Source organism: Mandrillus leucophaeus, unplaced genomic scaffold (assembly GCF_000951045.1).
Source record: "Mandrillus leucophaeus isolate KB7577 unplaced genomic scaffold, Mleu.le_1.0 Scaffold248, whole genome shotgun sequence".
In the NCBI taxonomy this organism is placed as follows: Eukaryota; Metazoa; Chordata; class Mammalia; order Primates; family Cercopithecidae; genus Mandrillus; species Mandrillus leucophaeus.
This window is the reverse complement of record NW_012102565.1, coordinates 1864888-1885296: the sequence shown is the minus strand read 5'-3', so window position 1 is coordinate 1885296 and position 20409 is coordinate 1864888. Positions and strand designations below refer to the sequence as shown.

At 54.0% G+C, this 20409-nt stretch overlaps 1 protein-coding gene across 2 annotated transcripts in view; it reads right to left on the bottom strand.

The window, feature by feature from the left end:
* Positions 1-7086: 7086 nt before the first annotated feature.
* RAMP3 (receptor (G protein-coupled) activity modifying protein 3) overlaps positions 7087-20409 on the bottom strand; it is a 23255-nt gene continuing 9932 nt past the window's right edge. The window contains exons 2-4 of one of the 2 annotated variants that reach the window (XM_011983275.1): positions 15705-15837; positions 9893-10144; positions 7087-7186 (exon numbers count right to left, since the gene is read on the bottom strand). In XM_011983275.1, the coding sequence (XP_011838665.1) occupies positions 7174-7186; positions 9893-10144; positions 15705-15837 (398 nt within the window). In that variant the 3' untranslated portion in view covers positions 7087-7173. Of the gene's footprint in view, positions 7187-9032; positions 10145-15704; positions 15838-20409 lie in introns of those variants that run through there. The other variant, XM_011983276.1, reaches the window with a different exon arrangement.

Genomic DNA, 20409 nt, shown 5'->3' with positions numbered 1-20409 from the left:
GTTTCCATTTTTATTTCTTCTTGAATCCAAGATTATATAGAAGGCTTTTCTAAATTTCCAAGTGAAAATGAAACCAGTCCAATCGTCCCATAGAACTGATGTTTTTGGTTTTTTGAATTAAAATAGAAATTGATTGTCCCAGTCTTAAAAATTTGAGAAATGTACATTTGTCTTTCCTGAGTTTCTTTCTCAGAAAACCAACCATCAGGCTTCCCAGATAGTATCAAGGACCTGAAACTCAGCAGATCACTGCATCTGGACAATGAGATACCAGACCCCTCACACATCATGATTGTTGATATGGTTAGGCTTTGTGTCCCCACCCAAATCTCATCTTGAATTGTAATCTTGATAATCCCCATATTCCCCACGTGTCAAGGGAGAGACCAAATCGAGGTAATTGAATCATGGGGGCGGTTTCCCCCATACTGTTCTCGTGACAGTAAATTCTCACCAGATCTGACGGTTTTATAAGGGGCTCTTCCCCGTTCGCTCAGCACTTCTCCTTCCCGCCTGGTAAAGAACATACCTTGCTTTCTCTTCACCTTCCACCGTGATGGCTGTTTCCTGAGGCCTCCCCAGCCGTGTTTCACATTAAACTGTGAGTCAATTAAACCTCTTTCCTTTATAAATTATCCAGTCTCTGACGGTCCTTTATAGCAGGATGAAAATGGACTAACATAATTGCCTAACTGACCACCTGCTTCCTGTTGACCAACTCCTCTTCCTTAACCCTCCCTAATTCCTATTTTCCCACACATAGTCACATTTCTTCCCTGCTCTATAAACCCCGAATTTTAGCCAGTTGAGGAGACAGATTGGAGACTGCTCTCTCATTCTCATCAGCTGCAGCACCCAGGTAAAGCCTTCTTCCTTGGCAATACTCCATTGTCTCAGTAATGGGCTTTCTGTGTAGGCGAGTGGCAGGACCTAGGCCAAACCCCTGGTGTTTCAGTAACAAAAAGATTTTTTTCTTTTGCCTATTAGTCCAAGAATGTGGCCAGCATCATTTTAACTTTAGTCAGTTTCTCATGGATATTCAAAAAGAATGAATATTTCCCTTTGGGGTGTGTTGACAGACAAATGGAGAGATAGATGATAAATATTAGATATGTATTATATGAAGCTTATTATTCAAAACTTGTATATACCTACTTTTTAATGTGTGTTTACTTAATTCCTTGATCTTTTGATTCCTGAAAGAGATCTGTTGCAAATCTCCCATGGTGGTTATGAACTGGCCAATTTCTCCTCCTGTCTCCAACAATCCTGCTCTGAATCCTTTGAAGCTATGATGCTATACATAGCTGCTTCTCTGCATCCTCCAGTCCTACCTATCAGCTAAGACCTGGCTTCAATGCCACTTCCCTTGTGGGCTCCTCGAGGGCACGGAGCTGAGCCTAACCTAATCCTCCAAGGACGCCCTCTCTCCACCTACCTCTCCAAGGGACTGGCCTCATTCTGCTCCGTAGGGAGTGGTCTGTGTACAAATCTCATCTCCAAGGCTCCAAGACAGACAGCCCTTGAGAGAAAAGAGGGTGTCTTTATAAGCCTCTCCTCCTCACAAGGCCAGGCACTTGTTTAATTGGTGCTAGGTAACTGAAAGAACATCCGTACTTCCCAGATAGCTAATTGATCATACCTAATATCTATTTGTTGCTGATCCCTTAATTGAGAACTCAATCCTCCAACTATAAAATTAAAAGAGTGCCCCTAGAGCAAAGTAAATCCCTATAACAAAGAGGCTTCCATGAATGCAGCGTATTGTGAGCACAGTGCCTGACTTTGCTGGAAAAGCAATGATAGATTGTTTTATCTTGTGATTATTCCACCGCCATGAACCAGTGCAGCTGTGGAACAGAGTCCCTTTCACATCCTTCTGAATGAAACTGCTTGGAAACAAAACATATGGAGCATAGATGCTTAAGGCAAAGGAACATCTTTCTCTCCAGTTGGATCCATTCAACATTTACTAATGTTTAATTTTAGGCAAACCCATGGAAGGCGTTGGTGGGTAGAGCAGGAGGGTTGAGTGAGGACGAGGGGCCACAGGCTGAATCCAACACAGTGCCGGGAGGCAAGCGGCTTGAGTGCATGTAAGTTTACAGACCTACGGGAGGCTCCTAGCAGTGCCTGGTTTTTCATGGGGCTCGGCAGATTTTAATAGACATGTACTGGAATAGGGACATGTTTGATTCACTGAGGAGACCCAAAGGAACGTTCTGGACCACACAGGGTCAGCAGCCCCAGAAGCAAGGTATACAATGACATTGGCATGCAAGAGGAAGATAGATGCCTCCAGTCAAGATGGGAACAAAGGGTCTGGGCCCCTTCCTGTCTTCCGTTCTGAGTTCCACAGGCTGTCACAGCCAGGGACAGAGAAATACATCAGAAAACCTAATTGTGGACAAGCACGATCGCCCCCCAGGTGTCCATGACCGGCCTGCCAGTTCATTACCATGTTGATAATACCCGGAGCCCCAAAGCCCAGGGGTCACTCTGCCAGTGAGTGTAGTTTGTGGAAAAGCAGCCATAGAGGATTCCAGACAGAATGAGGGTGTCTCAGGGAAGGACAAGAAGGGTGGGATCCCAGGATGCACTGAGGCCCCCTGGCAGATCCACTGCACAAATGACAGGAAACTGAGATGGGACAGGGGTGTGAGGGGATTTCCTGCAGCTCAGCAAGTCAGGAAAAGAGCCAGGCCCCAGTGCTGAAGCCAGCCCAGTGCGTGGCCTCCCAGTCCTGCGAATGGCTGGTGGCCTAAGGCAGGCTCCCTTCAGGAGGTGCAGGCTGGTGGGGTCCACATGTGGCCAGCGATGTGCTTGGTACCAGTAGGTCAGAGGTGCCAAGACTGGCCTTTTCCGGTCATCTCCTCCACTTTCCTGGACAGCTCCTTGACTAAGGCCTGCACCTTCAGGAGGGTTCTTCCTCCCAGTGGCCTGTCCTCGCCACCCATCACTGACCGATCACCCTCCGTTTGCCGGATTCATTTCAACGATATTTCAAGTTGACTGAATCCAATTTTAACTGAATTTGATTTAAAAAAAAAAAAGATAAAAAAAAGAAAAAAAGGACAGGAAGATTTTTTTGGTTTGGTTTTTGTTTTGTTTTTTTTTTTGAGGAGTCTTGCTCTGCTGACTGCCCAAGCTGGAGTGCAGTAGCATGATCTTGGCTCACTGCAACCTCCACCTCCCAGGTTCAAGCAATTCTCCTGCCTCAGTCTCCCGAGTAGCTGGGACTACAGATGCCCACCACCATGCCTGGCTAATTTTTTCTATTTTTAATCGAGACGGTGTTTTACTGTGTTAGTCAGGATGGCCTCGATCTCCTGACCTCGTGGTCTGCCTGCCTCGGCCTCCCAAAGTGCTGGGATTACAGGCATGAGCCACCGCGCCCGCCAGGAAGTTCTTTTCAACCAGCTTTCTCCTCGACCTTGCTTCCTTGGTAACCATGGCCAGGAGTGGGCCTCCTGAACATCAGGCGGTTTTCTGGTGGGCAACAGTGCAGGCCCCATGCTCCTGCGGTCCTGCTTTCCTTCTTCCCTTCAGTTACCCCAAAGCAGGCTCTACATATTCAGCCCCCACTTCTGCTCCCTGTTACCAGGTTTTGTGCGCCCTCCAGGGTGGCTGCTCCATCGCTGTGTCTCGGCGTGTGCCAGGCATGTAACCAAAGCTGACACATGCATCACAGGCCACCTGGACACAATGCCTGTGACGCACGAGTGCAGGCCAGTCCAAGCAAGGACATGGAGAGGAGGTCTGTAGGGGCTTGCAGAGAACGGGCCATCAGAGTATTAAGACAGTACCTTGAAATGCCAGCCAGCTTCTCTGTGTGAACAGAGATGGACACAGAGCTCACAATCCTGGCAGCTGGGGGTCAGGAAGGAACATTCTCCCACTCAGTGAAGAAGAGTCATGCTGCCTCGATGGCCAATAGAGCAGAAACCACCAAGAGAGGTGGAGGTTGGCCCAGGGCCTGAAGGAAACAGAGATGCCTGTGCGGGGGAGGGGCCCTCCATCCCCTGACAGACCTATCAACAGGAAGCTGGAGTTGAAGAGGATGCCCCCAGATCCCCGCCACTGTCCCCACCCATGGGGTGAGGTGGGGCTGGTCCTTCTGCCCAAGACCCCTCAAGATCCTTCGCTTCTGCCATGTGCCGCTCCCATCATGCAACCTGCACCCCTAACACACCCTTCCCATATTTCCCGTTGCTTTCTGTAAAAAGGCCTGGGCCAGCAGCCTCTGGCCAGCCCACTTCACTCCTCAGCACCCCTCAGGAAAATCCAGGCCCCCACCCTCCAGCCCACTCCTCTCGCCCATGAACTCTCGTGCTTCCTGGAACCTTATCCAGTAGTCTCACGGAGGTGGGGGATTTGAGTGTGTGCTGGCGCTCATGGTCTGCTGTGCCAGTGGGCATCAAGACAGCCAGTAGCTGCCCAGTGCATGGCTCTCAGCAGGCAGGGATGAGGCTGTAGACAAGGAGTGCCTTGCCTTCTCAAGGACCTGTTGGAAGCCAACTCCTCACTCCTGCCTGGAGCTCGGTCTCTGCAGCGCAGAGCTGCGGTGGGGGTGAGCAGTGCTGGCAACCTGCCCCTCCCAGGGGCATCGTGTCAAGATGCCTTGATTGGGAACTGGAGAGAGGGAGCCCTGTCTTCTGGGACTCTGGGATGGGGGCAGGGAAGGGCAGGTGAACCAGTCACAGCTCCAGTGCTACAGATGCTCCTGTTCTTATCCAGATTTGACACATTTTCTGTAGTAAATGTTTCATTTGCTGTGTAGCCTTAAGACAATTTCCAGAGACCTTAAACAGTTGTCTGGGGTTTTTTTATGATTTGCACTAGGTATGGTTGTTTGGTCCATGAAGTTCTCATGTCATTTCGGAAGCAGTTCCTCTACATTGTTTTATATTCTACTTTTTCACTTTATATATATGAGAAGAAATTCCATGGGGTCTTCAAGCCTCTCCAACCCACTGGGGTCTTAAAAGTGCACAAAATCCCATCAGTTGAAAAAGTCAAAATCTATTTCATCAATAAATGCCTCCCCCAGTGAGTAAGGACAGGAGGGCCCTAAGTGAGCATCACTGGCCACATCCTCAGGGCTGAGTCTCAGCCTGGACTTGAAGCCTGTTTTAGAGCACGCTGTACTCAGGCCTTCAGAAACCTGCCAGACAGGGTCAGGAGATTTCCTTCTCAATTCCGCACAACTGCTCTTCAGATGGAAGTCAGAGTCCTCAAGGACCCCGTTCACAATGCAGCTGCTTGGCCCCCACGTTGTCTGGACTGCCCCGGGTGCCATCAGTAATTGTCAGGGCCTGATGGAGATGCAGGTCTGTGTTCTAAAGATCTCCCCTTTTGGCAACATGACTTCTGCAGACCCTGGCAAGTCCACTCCTCGATGATGAGAACTGGCTTGCAGACCACACATGGGGCAATTGCAGGGAATAAAGGTCACCTGCTCCTTAACAAGATGCTCCCATAGGCTCAGCCTCCAGTGAATGAGGTCAACCGCTGCCACCACAGTGACCTCAGTGGCAGGTCCCATAGACCCCCGCAGGATATCCTCTGCCAAGGATAAAGGCAGCTACCCTCTAATAGCTGCCCTCAGTACAAACCCTGTGTACTCCCAGGTTTTGTTTGCTGAGTAATCAGGGGTGAGGTGGCCAAAAAGAATTCACACTTCCATTGACGACCCTTTGCAACCCACAGAAGTGCCTCTGCTAAGGCCACTGTACAAACAGCAGCTGCCTTGTTCCGTGTTGTGTTTTGATATGGACAGTCTCTCCCTTTCCTGCAGGGCAGAAACAGCGGCTCCCTTCCCACTGTCTCCCAGAGCCTTGCATGGCACCCAGTGCAGAGTGGTTCTGGAATCAGAATGGGCTGGAGGGAGCAAGTTACACAGAGGCCCCATGAGAGAAGCCATCAATGACTTAAATAATGTGCATTTGCAGACACCTTCATCCCCAAACCATCCCCTCTCGCCTCCCCAAATTGGGCCCTGCTCACACTTTCAGTCCCACCTGACCCACACAGCCATGTTCTTGCACATCGCTGGGCTTTTGCTCATGACACGCTTCTCATGCAGTGGAAAACTCCTACTCGCCCTTAAAGATTCAGCTTAAAAACCCTCTCCATCAACCATCAACATTCCTCAAAGTCCCCGGAGGAACCTACCTCTCGTCTGCCTCACTCACTGTGCACACTGCATTTGGGCCTTGCATAGCTGCCTCTCCAACAAGTCAGGGAACCCTTGGGGGTCAGGCTGTGCCCTGTATGTCTCTTTGATCCCCACAGCTCTCAACACAGTGGTGCAAAAACCTTGGCGGACTGAAATGATTAAAGACACACCCCACCCCAGCCACAACAGCCCCCATGAGTTGCTGGCATTCACTCTCCTCACTTACAAGTAGTAATGTTTTCACGTTACAAAGGGTATGGACTGTGGCAAATGTGTACGACCCACACAGGGCTCGGCCATCATCTGGCCGTAGTTGCCAACACTTTGTACACACAGTCACACACACTCAGGAATATACACTCACATGTACACACATGCACACCAATGAACATATGCTCACACATATACACACAAATATACACTTTCACACACACTTATATACACACGCATACTCATGGCATCTGCTTCCTATGAGCGGTCATTCCCACACGAATTCTGATCACCTTTGACAGCCAGTCCAGGCCTGAAGCTGAGCCACAGGGAGCCTTTCAGGGCTAAGGGTTGATTCCTTCTTCAAGGGGTGAAGCAGGTGGGGTCTTCCAGAAAGGGAGGTGGGTGTGTCCAGAAAGGGAGACCTGTGGGCCACAGCTGGGTTTGCCCAGAGAAAAGACTTGGGGATGAGTCCTCGACCCCCATGAGGCAGGGCTGTGGCTGCACTCCACCACAACCACCATGATGACCTGAGTACTAAGGCTGCACCAGACTGAGTGCTTGGGCCAGTCACCCTGTTAGAGGACCCCGGCAGCCTTCTGCATGCCCGAAACTTGCCACAGTCAGGAAGGGACCCGCTCTGGCTAAAGGAAACCCACGCAGATCCGGGGTCCAGAGGGGTTCCTCAAGGCAGTTGTCACCTCTCAGGGCTGGAGTCAGAAGGGCAGCAGGCCGGGAAAACAGAAAAGACCACTCATCAGCAAGTCCCCTTATATTTCTGAGCCTCAATTTCCACATCTGCAAAATGGGGCGTTAATAATGATTGTGTAAACTGATGAAATGTAGGAGATTTTTAGATAAGGAAGCTCCTAGAATACACACGCTATCCCTGCCTCCAATGCACACTCACATGTACACACCAACACACATACACCCTCACACACATGCTCACACACATACACACATACACCCACACAAGCACTTTCCCTTTATGGGCCTGGCACCCTAGATGCTTGGTGCCCTGGAGAAAACACATGGAGAAGTAAAAATTGAAAGAAGATTCAGATAGGAAACATGAATAGATACCCTCTTACTCCCTAAATAATTACTTCTCTTTCACCTGATCAAGGCTGAGTGAATGTTGATGTCCCTTCCTTCCTTGTGAGCCTCTGCAGGGTTATGTGGACAGGCCTCCTGGCTCCCTATCCAGCTCCTTGATCTGCCCACACAGCAGTGTAGCTGCACCCACTTGCCCTGTCCCTGGTGAGGGAGCTCGAAACTCCTGCCAAGTTTGGAGTCTGCATAGCAGAAAAACACAAGCTGTCTCCAGAGTGTATTCCGCAAGAGCAGCATCTGGCTGAATTAGGGCCTGACGCTTTATCTAGCCTGGAAACAGTGTTTGAGGGCCCTGCCCTGGGACCTCCCAGCCTCTAGGACACCCCTCATTGGACCCTCACCCCATCCCCAGGAATCCAAACCCTCACAGAAATCTCATCAGGCTCCCCAGGACCCCTGTCCCTAGGGAGGAGGTAGCAGATCAGAAGACAGTGCCCAAGAGCTTGGGAGGCGGCCAGAGCGTGACTCCAGGCTCACTCCCTACTCGGAGCAGCTTCCAGGACTTGGGTTCCAGGGCACCCAGGAGGTAGCTGCAGGCGTCCCAGTCCGCTTTGGGGGGGGTTCCATCAGCACATTTCAAGCTTTTCTTCAAGGATGCACAACCAGGAGGTGCCTAATGCGAGCCAAGGGGCAGGGCTGCACCTCTACCATAGCAGCCTGGACCCCAGGATCCACTGAACACAGAGGCATCACTGCAGGCCAGAGGTCACCAGGCTCCACACAGTCACACAAGCTCCACACAGTCACCGCGTTGGGCAGATGGTGTCCCATCTCAGAGATAGCTGGCCAAGGCTTGGGTGGTGGGGATCCCAACCATTCATGCCTGGCTGAAGCTGCCCCAAGAACATGAAGTAGACTCAGATTCTATCCCCCACACTGTGTCCCCAGCGGGGTCAGGTTCGGGCCACCCACCCAGACCTCCGGTCCAGTGGCATCCACCATGCAGATCCCCAGTGCCAGAACCTGCCTGCCTGGGCATCGAAGGGGAGCTGGGCCTCTAAGGGCAGAGGAACTACCAGGGTCGTATCTGTCTCCACTCACAGGGATCCAACAAGAAGATGCTGGATCCAACAGCCCACATGCAAAAGATGCAAGTCCACAGAACTGGAACCTGGACAAGAGCCCAGCCTGGGGATAAAGCCTCTCCACCCGCTCTAGGGACCCCCAGGACCAGCATCTGCCCCCAGACAGACCTGGCCAGGGCCTCTCGGTCCCCAGAAAACCCAGGCAGGGGTCCTAGCAAGCCCAAAGCAGTTGCAAAGAGAAAACAGAAGACAAAGAAATCTTCCCCATCATCCTCAAACCGACGGGTCGGGGTGGGAGGTACCCCAGGGGCTGCCAATAGCTAGGCAACTTTCTCCTCCTGGCAGGCCCCTCTCCTATTGTAACACCCTCTGAGCCCCCAAGCACTGACATTTTGGGATTCCGGAACCTCAGTTGTTCCCTATCTGTACAATATGTACAGGGGACTCATCAGACCCAAGAGACGCACCATCTCTCTGAATAACACGAAATAAAACAGGAAATCCCAGAAGTAAGGTAACTTTACTCAGATAAAATGCAGATGGTAGCAGATAGAGGCCACAAGCTCATGGTATGCCATTCCAGAGGGCCCCTCACCCACAGAGGAGCCCCTGTAGGAAGGAGGCCCAGGTCCCATCCGCACAGCAAGCCCTGGTGAGAGGCTCTGACACACCTCCACTCCAGCCTCTGGTCACGGACACAGCCCATAGTGGGCACAGCATCATGATGGAATGGACTCTGCAGGCCATGCGTGGCTCCTGGGAACCCCCCAGCCCCTCCCTTCTCCTCCCAGCCTTTCCAGCTGTCTTCCCACCAGGAGGGCCCGGAGTTCACAGCACGGAACGTCTTCCACAGCATGGAACGTCTTCCAAGAGCCCCTGCCTGTCTTTCTGTCTGGATGTAGGCAGGGGCCGGGGCTGGGGCAGGAGCCAAGGCAGGAACCGGAGATGGGGTCAAGCCAGGAGTTCTAGTCTAAGCAGGACCTAGACTGCAGCTAAGGCTAGGCTGGATTCTGTGCTAAGAAATGGCACAGAAACCTCCGGGCAGAGGCTCTGGCCCAGCCTGCGGAGCACAGGACACAGCAGGTGATTTCTGCGCCCAGCACATAAGCTCTGGCTTTATCACATTTTCCTTCACTGGCCCTAGAATGAGCAAAGAGCTTGGGCAGATAGCCTGAGCCTCGGCCAGGGAGCAGGCTGGCCTCGAGGGAGCAGGTCAGCCCAGGAAGGGAGGGGTCTGCCCATGACCACGTGGGGTGTGGCCACGGTAGCTGGAGATTGGCAGCACCCATCCGTTCTCCCATCCCCAGGGAACTTTCTTCCAGCTTGCCAGGTGTGCCCCACTCCATCTCACTCAGACCCTCACAGCAGCGTGTCGGTGCGCTTGCTGCGCCACACCACCAGGCCAGCCATGGCGACAGTCAGAACGACAGGTATAATGATCAGCGGGATAAGAACCTCATCTGGGGGGTCCTCCAAGTGGACCTTGTCCATGGTGCAGTTGGAGAAGAACTGCCTGTGGATGCCGGTGATGAAGCCCTGGGCCAGGGGGTTGGGCCAGTAGCAGCCCACGATGTTGGCCTCCATCTCGGTGCAGTTGGTGAAACTCTCATAGTACCTGCAAAAGCAGAGGGAGTGAAAGCCAGGCTCTCGCCATCCTCCCACACACCTGACCTGACCTGAGGCCAGGAAGATGGGTGGGGTGGTTTGGGTCCAGTCCCATTTGACCATGACTTGCTGCCTTTGAGGCCATGAGCTCCCAGGATCCAGGGTCTCAGCCCAGCTCCCCTGGACCTCCAAGCACTACCCAGGTCTGCCCAGAGGACACACCAAGCCACGCCTCTCCAGGGTCAAAGGGTGCCTGGATCACGGCCGCTTGGACCTGCAAAGCCTTCATCATCCAGGATACCCTAAGAGCCCAAGAGGAGGTTCTCTCTGAGACCAGGGGCAAGCCACCTCCTAATCAAGTCAGCCTGCCCTCATGTGCCAGGTGGTGGCCAAGTGGGAGTCACACCTGTGAGCCCCAGTCCCTGCCTCTTCATCTCTCAGAAGTTGCCTCCTTCGCCCCATCTAACAGGATATGTAGAGCCCCCTTCTGTGGGTCCCCCTGTCCATGAGATCAAAGATGGAAAGGGCACTCAGCAAACCACCCATGATGCTCCATGTCCACCCAGCACAGGCTCTGGACAGTCCTCATGCTGACCAAGGGCTATAGCCACAGAGACCCAGAAGTCAACTCAGCATAAAGGACTTCCCAGCCACCACCTGGTCCAATGGGCAGACTGTGGAGGTGATGACCTCCCTGTCATTGGGGTCTGCAAGGCCTAGAGTGGCAGCCACTCATTCAGGATGTTCTAGAAGAAGTTAGATGAACTCCTGCCCAGATGCCAACCCCTCTGTCCAGGGCCAGCACTTCCCCACGCCTGTGCTGCATGAGGACAGATGCAGGAGTGTGAAGGGTCTTGCCTTGGCTTCCCCGTGGGAAAGTAGCCCATCTCCTCCTTCCTGTGCTGTCCCAGGAGGGAGCCACTGATCCGGCCCATCAACAGGAAAGAGCTGCTTCCTGCATGGAACATTATCTGGGCATAGATTTCCCAAAGCATTAGAAAGCGGTGGGAAACGGGGACTCTGACCCACTCCACCCAGGGTTCTCCTGGTCTCCCAACCCCATGCCCCAGGAAGGGTCTGGTGAGCCGAGGTACAGTTACTCAGACCAACTCCTGACTGATCCAAGGCTGGCTCTCAGCACCTTAGAATGTAAGTCAGACACACACCTGTGCCTTTCCAGGTAGTGTCGGCAGAGAACAACCTCGAATCCAAGTACAGAGCTGTTGGCTATCCTGGGCCTCAGGCACAATGCAGCCCCTAAAACATGCCCAGGCTTTAGAGGCACCTCAACAGCTAGGTCCATGGACAAACCCTCATCTCCCCTGACTTGCTTCTCCCACAGGGCCTCAGATTCAGTGGCCTGCTGTCCACCCCAACCCCCTGCCAGCGGATCCAGGAGCTGGGGAGCCGTCTAACAGCACCGTGCAACAGCCTTCACCTTCTGAAGTTCCCAGCATCTATGTGCGTGATGAGAATCACATGCGGTAACCTCTGTGCCTCCGAAGTCATTCCACTGAACTGCTACCCAGGAATGCCACCCCCAACAACCATCCCCAGGGCTGAGACGAGCCAGACAGACCCTGGAGAAGACCCTCTGTGAACAGCGAGTCTACAGAGCAAGAGGAGTGATGTGCAGCCCCAGAACTGTCCCAAGAGGAGGTGAGGCAAGGCTGAAAGCCCTGCTGTTCCCAAACCCTACTCCCAGCCAAAGCTAGGCCACATGGAGAAGCCCACGGAGCAGAGGTAATCCCAGAAGACAGCATGGACAGTGGCTCCAGGCTCAGGTTGCAGAGCCAACATGACGGGGCCTCTCCAACTCCAGCTCAGCCACTCCCCATCTTTGTGATATGGGCCATGTCATTTAACCTCCCTGGACCTCAGTTTCCTTGTCTGTAAGTGGGTTTAATAACACTTACCCAATCAGGTGGCTGAGAGAACCAAATGAGTTGAGGTCCATGTGCCCCAGCAAGTGCCTGGCACAGACCAGGTCATGGGGTGAGCCCACCCCAGCTGTTAGGTTTGGGGCAGAGCTGAGCACAGCACTCATCTCTGTGGATCCACAAAATCTGCATGTTTGTCACATTTCTAGAGAAGCCCACACTCAGTGCTTCTCTAGAAAACCAGGAACTATTTATGATTTATTCATCCCCTGGATAATCTGGGGCCTCCCCACTCCTCCTTCAGTCCGGCTCCCGAGAGCACTCTCTCTAAAAAAGATGCACCACAACCCAGGATGGGAAGGAGAGGAACCCAGTAGACTGGATGCCGGACAAACCCCCCAGTCAGACTCCCTCTCCCCCGACCCACCTCTGGGGGGTTTGCCCACCTTGCTTTAGGTTTCACCACCTGCGTGTGTGTTCCCAGGCAATACAGTGTTGCATTTGGAAATCCCATAGCAATGCTCCTTAAATGGGTACAGAAGGAGCCCATTGCTGCTCTTGGAGGGAGGTTCCCCGAGAGTACACACTTTGGTTGCCCCGAGGGGCAATGAGACCCCTCCCCAGGGAAGGCCACAGGCAGACAGGCCATGGGCGAGTTTGGGGAATAGGGTCTTCGCAGCCATGACTCCTGATGGGGCCGTCATGTGGACCAGTCCTACTGAGGGGAGCAAGCCACCTCTCCTCTAAGCTCACCAAGGCCCACCCTGCTTCAGTGGGAACCAAAGCAGAATGAACATTCAGGGGAAAGAGAGGGGTGTCCTTCATTCTTGACTGAGCTGGGTTACAGGGCATGGGCAGGCAGTCGCCGTGTCAGATAAGCATCGGGTGCCCTCCATGTGGGCCAGGCCACCTCCACCTAGTGCGTGCTACCACGCTGGGGCACTGCCCTCGCTGAGGCTTCCCTCTCCTGCCTTGGCTCTGCTCCCCAGATCTCACAGCTTCCTTTGTCGTGGTTTGCTCCACATCTTGGTGCACAGCCGCCAGAGCTTGAGAAAGGTATGTGGGAATAAGATGCTGGAGATGCCACACATCTGACAGTATTTTCGTTTCTCTCTATTTAGTGGACAAATTGGTGGGAAATAGCACACTAGCCGAGAAATCACAGTCTGAAATTCTCAGGTCCTTGCATCCCACAGTCCTCGGTTTCCAGGGCTGCTGTAGGGGAGCCTGAAGGCCTCTGATCCCCTCATCTCCAACCTGGAGCTCATTTTTTTCCTCCTTTTGGATAGGTGTAGAAGTTTTCCTTTATTTCTACAGCTCTGATATTCCAGGATCCATGCGGGACTTTTTCCTCCCTCGTGTCAGCACTGGGCAAGCCCTCACCGGCTGCAAGCTCATGCCCTCAGCCCCTGGCAAGGGCCCTTTATCCCTCCATTCTTCTGTTCTCTTTCTAGAATTCCTATTATCTTGGTGTTACACCTGGACTGACCACTGACCTCCTAATCATCTTCTCTCTCTCTCCTATTCTGGGGAGATTTCCTCAACATCTCCCTTCCAACCTTTCTATTCCATTTCACTTCTGTCGCGTCCTCCATTTCTAAGGCTCTTTCTTTGTTCTCATTCATCACATGAGAGATAGTTGTTTGCCCTCTGAAGATACCAGTTGTGACGTTTGGCGTTTTCTTCTTGGTGCATGGCCCCGGGGTTGCTTGGTTCCATCTCTCTGGTCTCTGTCCTTCAGGGTCAGAGCCTTAGATCAGATGTCCAGGGACCCTGCTTGGACACTTGTGATGTGGAGTAGGGACTGAGAGCTGATGAGACACTGGGACCCTGCAGAAGGGCTTGTTCCCAGAGCTTCCAGGAGTTGGTGGGGGGTCACTGCTTCTAGGTCCTTCCTCTTGGATGGTCTCACTCTTCAGAAAGGACAGCTCCAATCCTACCCTAGACCACCCTCTTGGACCCAGTGGCAAAAGACAATGCATGTCAGCCACTTTCTCCAGCCTCCCTCTCTGGGACACTATGACACGTTCTCAATTACATGGGAAGGCCCAGAAACCCTGGTGTCGCCAGCTCCAAGAATACACCTCCAGTGTCCAGCTGGGGTGGAGGAGGGCTCTGGGCACCTCACTGCTTCTCAGCCACTCTTGCCACTCTCTTGGGAGCTGGTGCTGCCAGCCGGGTCTCAGGAGGCCTCCGCAGTGTCAACCTGGCTGTTCCCAGCTCCCCTTTTCCAGCATCAGGTCTGACTTCACCAAGGGCACTCAGTCAGTGGCTCTTGCCCACTCACTCGCTGACTCCTAAATGCCCATCGGGTTGCCTCCACTCCTGTCCTCCCAACCCAGGGCTGGACGTCTCTATTTAGTCTCTTTACCGAGGCTTTAGCAGGTTACAGAGAGGAGCAAGACCAGAAGCTATGAAGCTATGACCTCCTCCTCCCTGACTCCACCCCCACCCGTGGTTCCATTCCACGCCTGTGTCCAGGCTCACTGAGGACCAGGAGGAGCCTGCAAAACCCTTTCCTGAATCCCAGCACCCCTTCCCAGCAGACCCAGAATTCCATTCCACTTGGTTCAGCAAGCAGTTCCCCCAGGCAGTGGGGCTGCAGATGTGACAGCCTCAAGGAGCCCCCATCTGCTGGGCCACCAGAATGGCCAGGGCCGGGGAGGCTTCCTGGGGCAGGGCCATGGTCAGTGTCTCTACAGAGGGCAGAGGCTGGGGTGCTAACATGCAAAAGCATGAAGCCAGCACAGTTTGGGTCTGGCAGCAGCCACCAGGGAGTGGCTGCAAAGCCAGAGGTGGAGTGGGGTGGGGCAGAGGACTGTAAGGCCATGAGTGATTTCCAAGGAGGTAAGGAGATAAAAAACTTGGGAAGCTTCTAGAACAAGGGGCCCTCCCTTCACTATGGGGTGTTGTCCACAATTGCACCTGGTATAAACCATTGGAACTCAATTCCTCTAAGTCCTCTGACCACTAAGAACAGATCCAGCCGTGACTGGTGCTGTAAGAAAGATACACATAACAAGGTCCACCCAGCTCCAGCTGCAAGGAAAGGTGGAACACCCTCCAGGCAACGCATCCCCCAGGCCAGGGCACCCCCCGGGGTAGGGTAGCACCGGCCCCAGGCCAGGCCACTCCCAAACTGGACACTCCCTGGGCAAGGCACCCTCCAGGCAGAGCACCCCCCAGACAGGGCACCCCCAGGCCAGGGAACCCCCGAACTGGACACTCCCAGGGCATGGCACTAATCTGAAACAGGAGGAAAAGCAGGCGTGGGGAGGATTCCCAAATAACAGAGGAGAGGGAGAAGCAGAGACACAGTGTAGAATTGCTATAACATCAGAGTGAGGATGCGGAACGGGGGATAGGAAGCTGGCAATGCGCTGTGGGTGTGGGGAGCACAAATGCCGCGGGCAGGGGTGGGGCACGGGTGGGGCCATGAGTGATGTGCCAGCGGGATGTGGGTGGGGTGGCCAGAGCCAAGAACCAAGGGCAGAGTGTGAATAGGGGCGTGGTTGGGGTCCTGGGCAAAGTGTGGGGCAGCACATGAAAGGGCTGTGGGCAGCCTACATGTTGTGGGTGGGGCATGGGTGAGGCCTTGGGTAGAGTGCGGTCGGGCTGCAGTCAGGCAGTGATTGGGCAGTGGGCAGCGCTGTGGTCAGAGCAAATCCCATGCCCAGCAGTGGCACTCACACGATGAACTCGGACAGGTTGCACCACTTCCAGACGTCCACCTTGCCCATCATGTCTGCGAAAGCCTTCCCACACAGGGGCAGCCTCTCCAACAGGCCTGTCTCGTTGCAGCCGCCCGCTCTGGGACACCCACCTGGAGAGGGGACAGTCGTGAGAATTCCATTGCAGTTCACACTGGGGGTGCCAGGACAGGGGAGGCCCGAGGGACCATAACTTGAGGACTCACTAGCAAGGCTCCATTTGCAAGCCTGAGACCTTTCCAGTGGGGTCCTCCACCCTCCACCCTGACCTACCTGTCAGTGCAGAAAGGAGGCTCCACACAGGGACCTGTCCTCAAGACAGGACAAGTCCACCTTTTCACTTTACCGCCTCACAGGCAGTGACACAGGGAGGCATCAGGCAGTGAGACCCTGGGCCAAACTCCTTGGGAGGTGGTGAGAGGGTCTCGGGCAGATCAGGGCTGGCAAAGAGGCTCCCGTTCCAGCTTAGGTGTCCCAGGAGCCTGGGAACATCCTGAGGACTCTAAGACCTGGGGACCATCCCAGTGCCTGCAGGGGCAGCAGAGGAGGGCTCCAGGCCAGTAGGGACCACCCCCTCCCGGTCAAAGCCCCCCTCTGATTCTGGGAAAAACCAGGGGCTGAGGCCACTGCAGGGACTCATATTGCCAGCAATGGGAATGAGTCCTTTGGACTTTCTCAGGGTCTGACACAAGCTGCTTGTCCCAGGATTTCCCCACTGCCCTTCTCAACCTCTGCCCACCAAAACATCCCCTCCCCTTCCACCTCATGCCTTTGCTCCACACATTTCCCCATGGGGGACATCCTCCCTCTCACTGAGCAGCGCCCCCTGCCCTTCAGGGGCTGTCTCCACGGTCATCCCATTTCCAGATGACAGGACCTCCCTGCTCCTAAACTTCCCTCACCTGACCTCTGCTTTGGTGCTCATCATATACTCAAGAGAGAGCCCAGGCATATGTGTCTGGGGTGTGTGGATGCGTGTGTATGTGTGTGTGTGCACGTGCGCATGCACAGCCCTGCTGTCTGTGTCTTGGTGTGTGTGCATGTGTGTGTGTAGGTGCACAGCCCTGCCATCTATGTCTTAGTGTGTATGTGTATGTTTACATGTGCATGTGTGTACACAGCCCTGTCATCTGTGTTCCGGCGGCCGGTGCTGGGCTAGAGGAAATACCATGAAGAAGCAGACAAGAAAATGGTTCCAGATTGACAGGGGACAGACCTGGCTCACACCCACACTGCACTGGTTACCAGCTCAACCTCAGTTTCCCCATCCGCAAGATGAGGGATACAGGCCCCACCTCACAAGGAGGTTGAGCTGGCTAACTTAGGTCTGAAATGCTTAGTGCCACCATCCAGGAATGTATCATTCATTCATTCCCTCAATAAGTCTTGGCTCAATGATAGGGAAAGCAGTGAGCATTTCAGAGTCTGATCTTCTTCCATGCGTGTGGCTCACCATGGGCACTGAGCAAGTGCTGAATAAGTCACTTTAATATGGAAATGGCACGTTTAGACAGGACCACCTTCTGGTGCAGTGACCTTCTCCACCAGACCACAGCACCCCAGACACTCCTCAAGAGGCATAGCCTGCTTAATCCTAACATTAGGGAAGACCCTGGGAGCCCCTTGGTTGAACAAGGGCCTGACACCAGCAAAAGGGAGTGGCTTGTCTGAGGCCAAAGGAAGGCTGGAGGGGTCCAGATCCCAGGGTTAAGGGAACTGGCATGCTCAGCCCACCCCCACCTGCAGCAGGACACCTGGAGCACATACGGAGGACAGGTGTTAACTGGAAGCCCACAGAGAACACAAAAGGGCTTGCCAGCTGTTCAGGGTCATGGGTTCCCAGACTCAAGGCACCTTCTTCCCTTTGTGACTGCCCAAACCTATACCTCAGAATACAGGCTGACAGCACTGAGAGGGGCCCCTGGGGGTCATAGCTGGTAAAGCTGGATAGGGGACTCGCAGGTCCCAGAAGCCTGTGTAGGCACTCGCATCTCCCCTTCTGTCCAGGCAAGCTTCCCCAGGACCCAGGGCATCTTGAGGCCCCAGGGAACCCCGGGGATGGGAAGCACACAGACTATGGCTCAGTGATCGGCCCGCTGCCATGTGTAAGCAGATGGCAAGGACATAGGCTGGGTGAAGTCCCCACCACGGCCCCTGGACACAGGGTCAGTGACTGGCTCTCCCAGAACAGGTCTTTCAGGGCCTTCTGGCCACTCTGCATGGTTTTCAGCACCTGGAATGTCCCTGACCCCCACGTTCACTTGTCTCATCAGCACAGCTGCAGGCCTGGCTTCTCTGAAAGGCCACATACCCCACTTAGGGCCCTGGCCCCTGAGTGAGCCTCTGGGGTGCTCACATCTCTTCACAGAAGGGCCATGTGCTCATGTGCTCATTCTGTATCTGTCCCATCTCTGCATGTAGCACAGGTCCCCGACATGGTCCCTCAGGGTCTGCACATGGAGATGGTGGCTCAGTACCCACTGTCAACCCAGTGAATTTTATCCAAAGATTAGCAAAACATGCTGGACCACCGCTATCATGTGTTGCGAACTGTGTTGGATCCTTGGACAAGGGGAATGGGAGAGGGTCTGGTTCCTGTCTTCAGAGGACCTGCCATGTGGGGTCCAGGGGGCAAGAGGAAGACATAGGGATCTCAGTCCAACGAGGGGAGTGATTGAAGATACAGCATATAATAGATGGGGCAGAATCCAGGACAGAGTGTCAGGAAGTCTTACCAAGATGCACAGGCCACACAGGGGCTGCGTGTACAGGCAGCCACAGTCAGAAGGAGACCTGAGCTCCGATGTCAGTGGCAGGAAGGGGGCATGACCAGGGCTGCATTAGGGCCACTGAAGGGGATGGTGCAGTGGCTATCGGGGGCTAAAAAATGCACAGGCCCCATCGGGATCATCTAAGAGGACTTGAGCTGCCCAGGTAGCAGGAGGAGCATGGAGCAGGATGGGTCCAGGTGCCCAAAGCAACACGGCTTCAGCAAATACCAGTCAATGGCCCAGAGACGGGCCAAGAACAGCAGCCAGTGTGGGGACAGTGGCCAGTCGCACACGTGAGGGCTTGCTGAGGCCAGGGGAGTCAGGAGGTCCCTGAGGACCCAGCCTATACTTTCCCTGGCCCCTAAGCCCCTGTCACCTGTCCCAGGCATCACAGGAGCCCCCAAGGGCACTATAACACCCATTACACAGATGGAGAGGCTGATGCCCAGAAAGGTCTCCCAGGGTCACACAGCTCTGGGGTAGTCATCTGTGCATGCCGGCCTGCTGTCTTCACCCACAGCACCCAAGACCCTCCTGGCTCACTCCTCCAGCCAAAGCAAGGTGCTCCCCATCCTGTCTGCTCTCACTGGGCCTTGTCCACTTCCTCAGCTGGGAGTGCCCACTCCCATCTCCCTAGGAGGAAATCCACAGCCTCCACCAACACCCCCACCTCACCCCTCTCCTTGGCGGCTGGGCCCCACTGCACCCCGGCTGTCGAGGCTCTGCTATGTGCCTCTCCCCTCCTCCCAGCTCAGGCCTGGTGTCAGGAGGTCCACAGCAGCATTTGTGCCATGAATGCGAGGACCCCAGGATGGTAGCCGTTGAAGCAGTGTGAGCTGTGGGCAAAGAAGCTGACAGTCCCCAAGGGAAAGCAGGTGCCCTGGACGATCAGCCCTGCTCCTTGCAGTCCTTCCCACACTATCAGAAGTGGCAGAAGCCTACAGAGGCTAGCTTTCCCACAGTGGGCAGTCAGCTCCATGCTGGGGTTTCCTCCGCTTCCCAAAGCCCATCAGGGCTCGCTGGGCACTAGGAAACTTGGGGGTAAAAACCACTGCCCACCACCTCCTGCTCAGCCGTCCACAGACACAGCTGGGACCTCACAGGGACAAGTCCACTTGGTCCCCCAGCCACCTCAGGGCATGTGTCCTTCCTTCCATAAAAGCGATGTTAGAGAGGCCACACCTTCACCCAAAATCCCATAGTTTGTTAGCGACAGCCTGGACAATAGCCCAGGGTCCTGACACCCGGGCACCACCGACAGCTTCTGATGGACACCACTTGCGGTGGTTTTTGTAAAAGCCTTATACAAGCCTCACTATATCCTTGTAGAGAAGATAAGCAGACACACGTCCATGTCCAGTCATATGGCAGATGTCTGGACAAACTTTCTACTGAAAACAACTGAAAGCCTGGATAAAGTATAAACAATACATTCATAAAATCATCAAGGAGCTGACAAGATGGCAAGAAATTATCAAGCTAAAGACTAGATGGAGCAGAACCCAGGGGGCCATGGATTTGTTGCCCTGGAGGCATCTTCCCAGCCTGGAAAACTGGGGGTGGATAAAGGCCAAGATGAGAAGTCCAATGAAAGGCCCCATAAACTGACATTCAGAGGCAGGTGAACCAGAAATAACTCTTCACCCTCGGCCAACTAGGAGGAATGGGACCTGGCACTGAGCAGGGAGGGGGACCCCTCTCTGAGAGGTCATAAGCACAGGCTGACCTTCTTGTGGATTCATAGCCCAAATTCACATGACCCAGATGGACCCAGGGAAACCCCAAGTTTAAACTGATCACCATGGACAGGCCCCCGCAGAAGCAAATAAGCCCAAACCCTCTCTAGAGGGGGGCACCATCATTGCAGCCCTCAGAAAACTGCCATCATTAACTTGTTGTAAGTTGTAAGTTGTA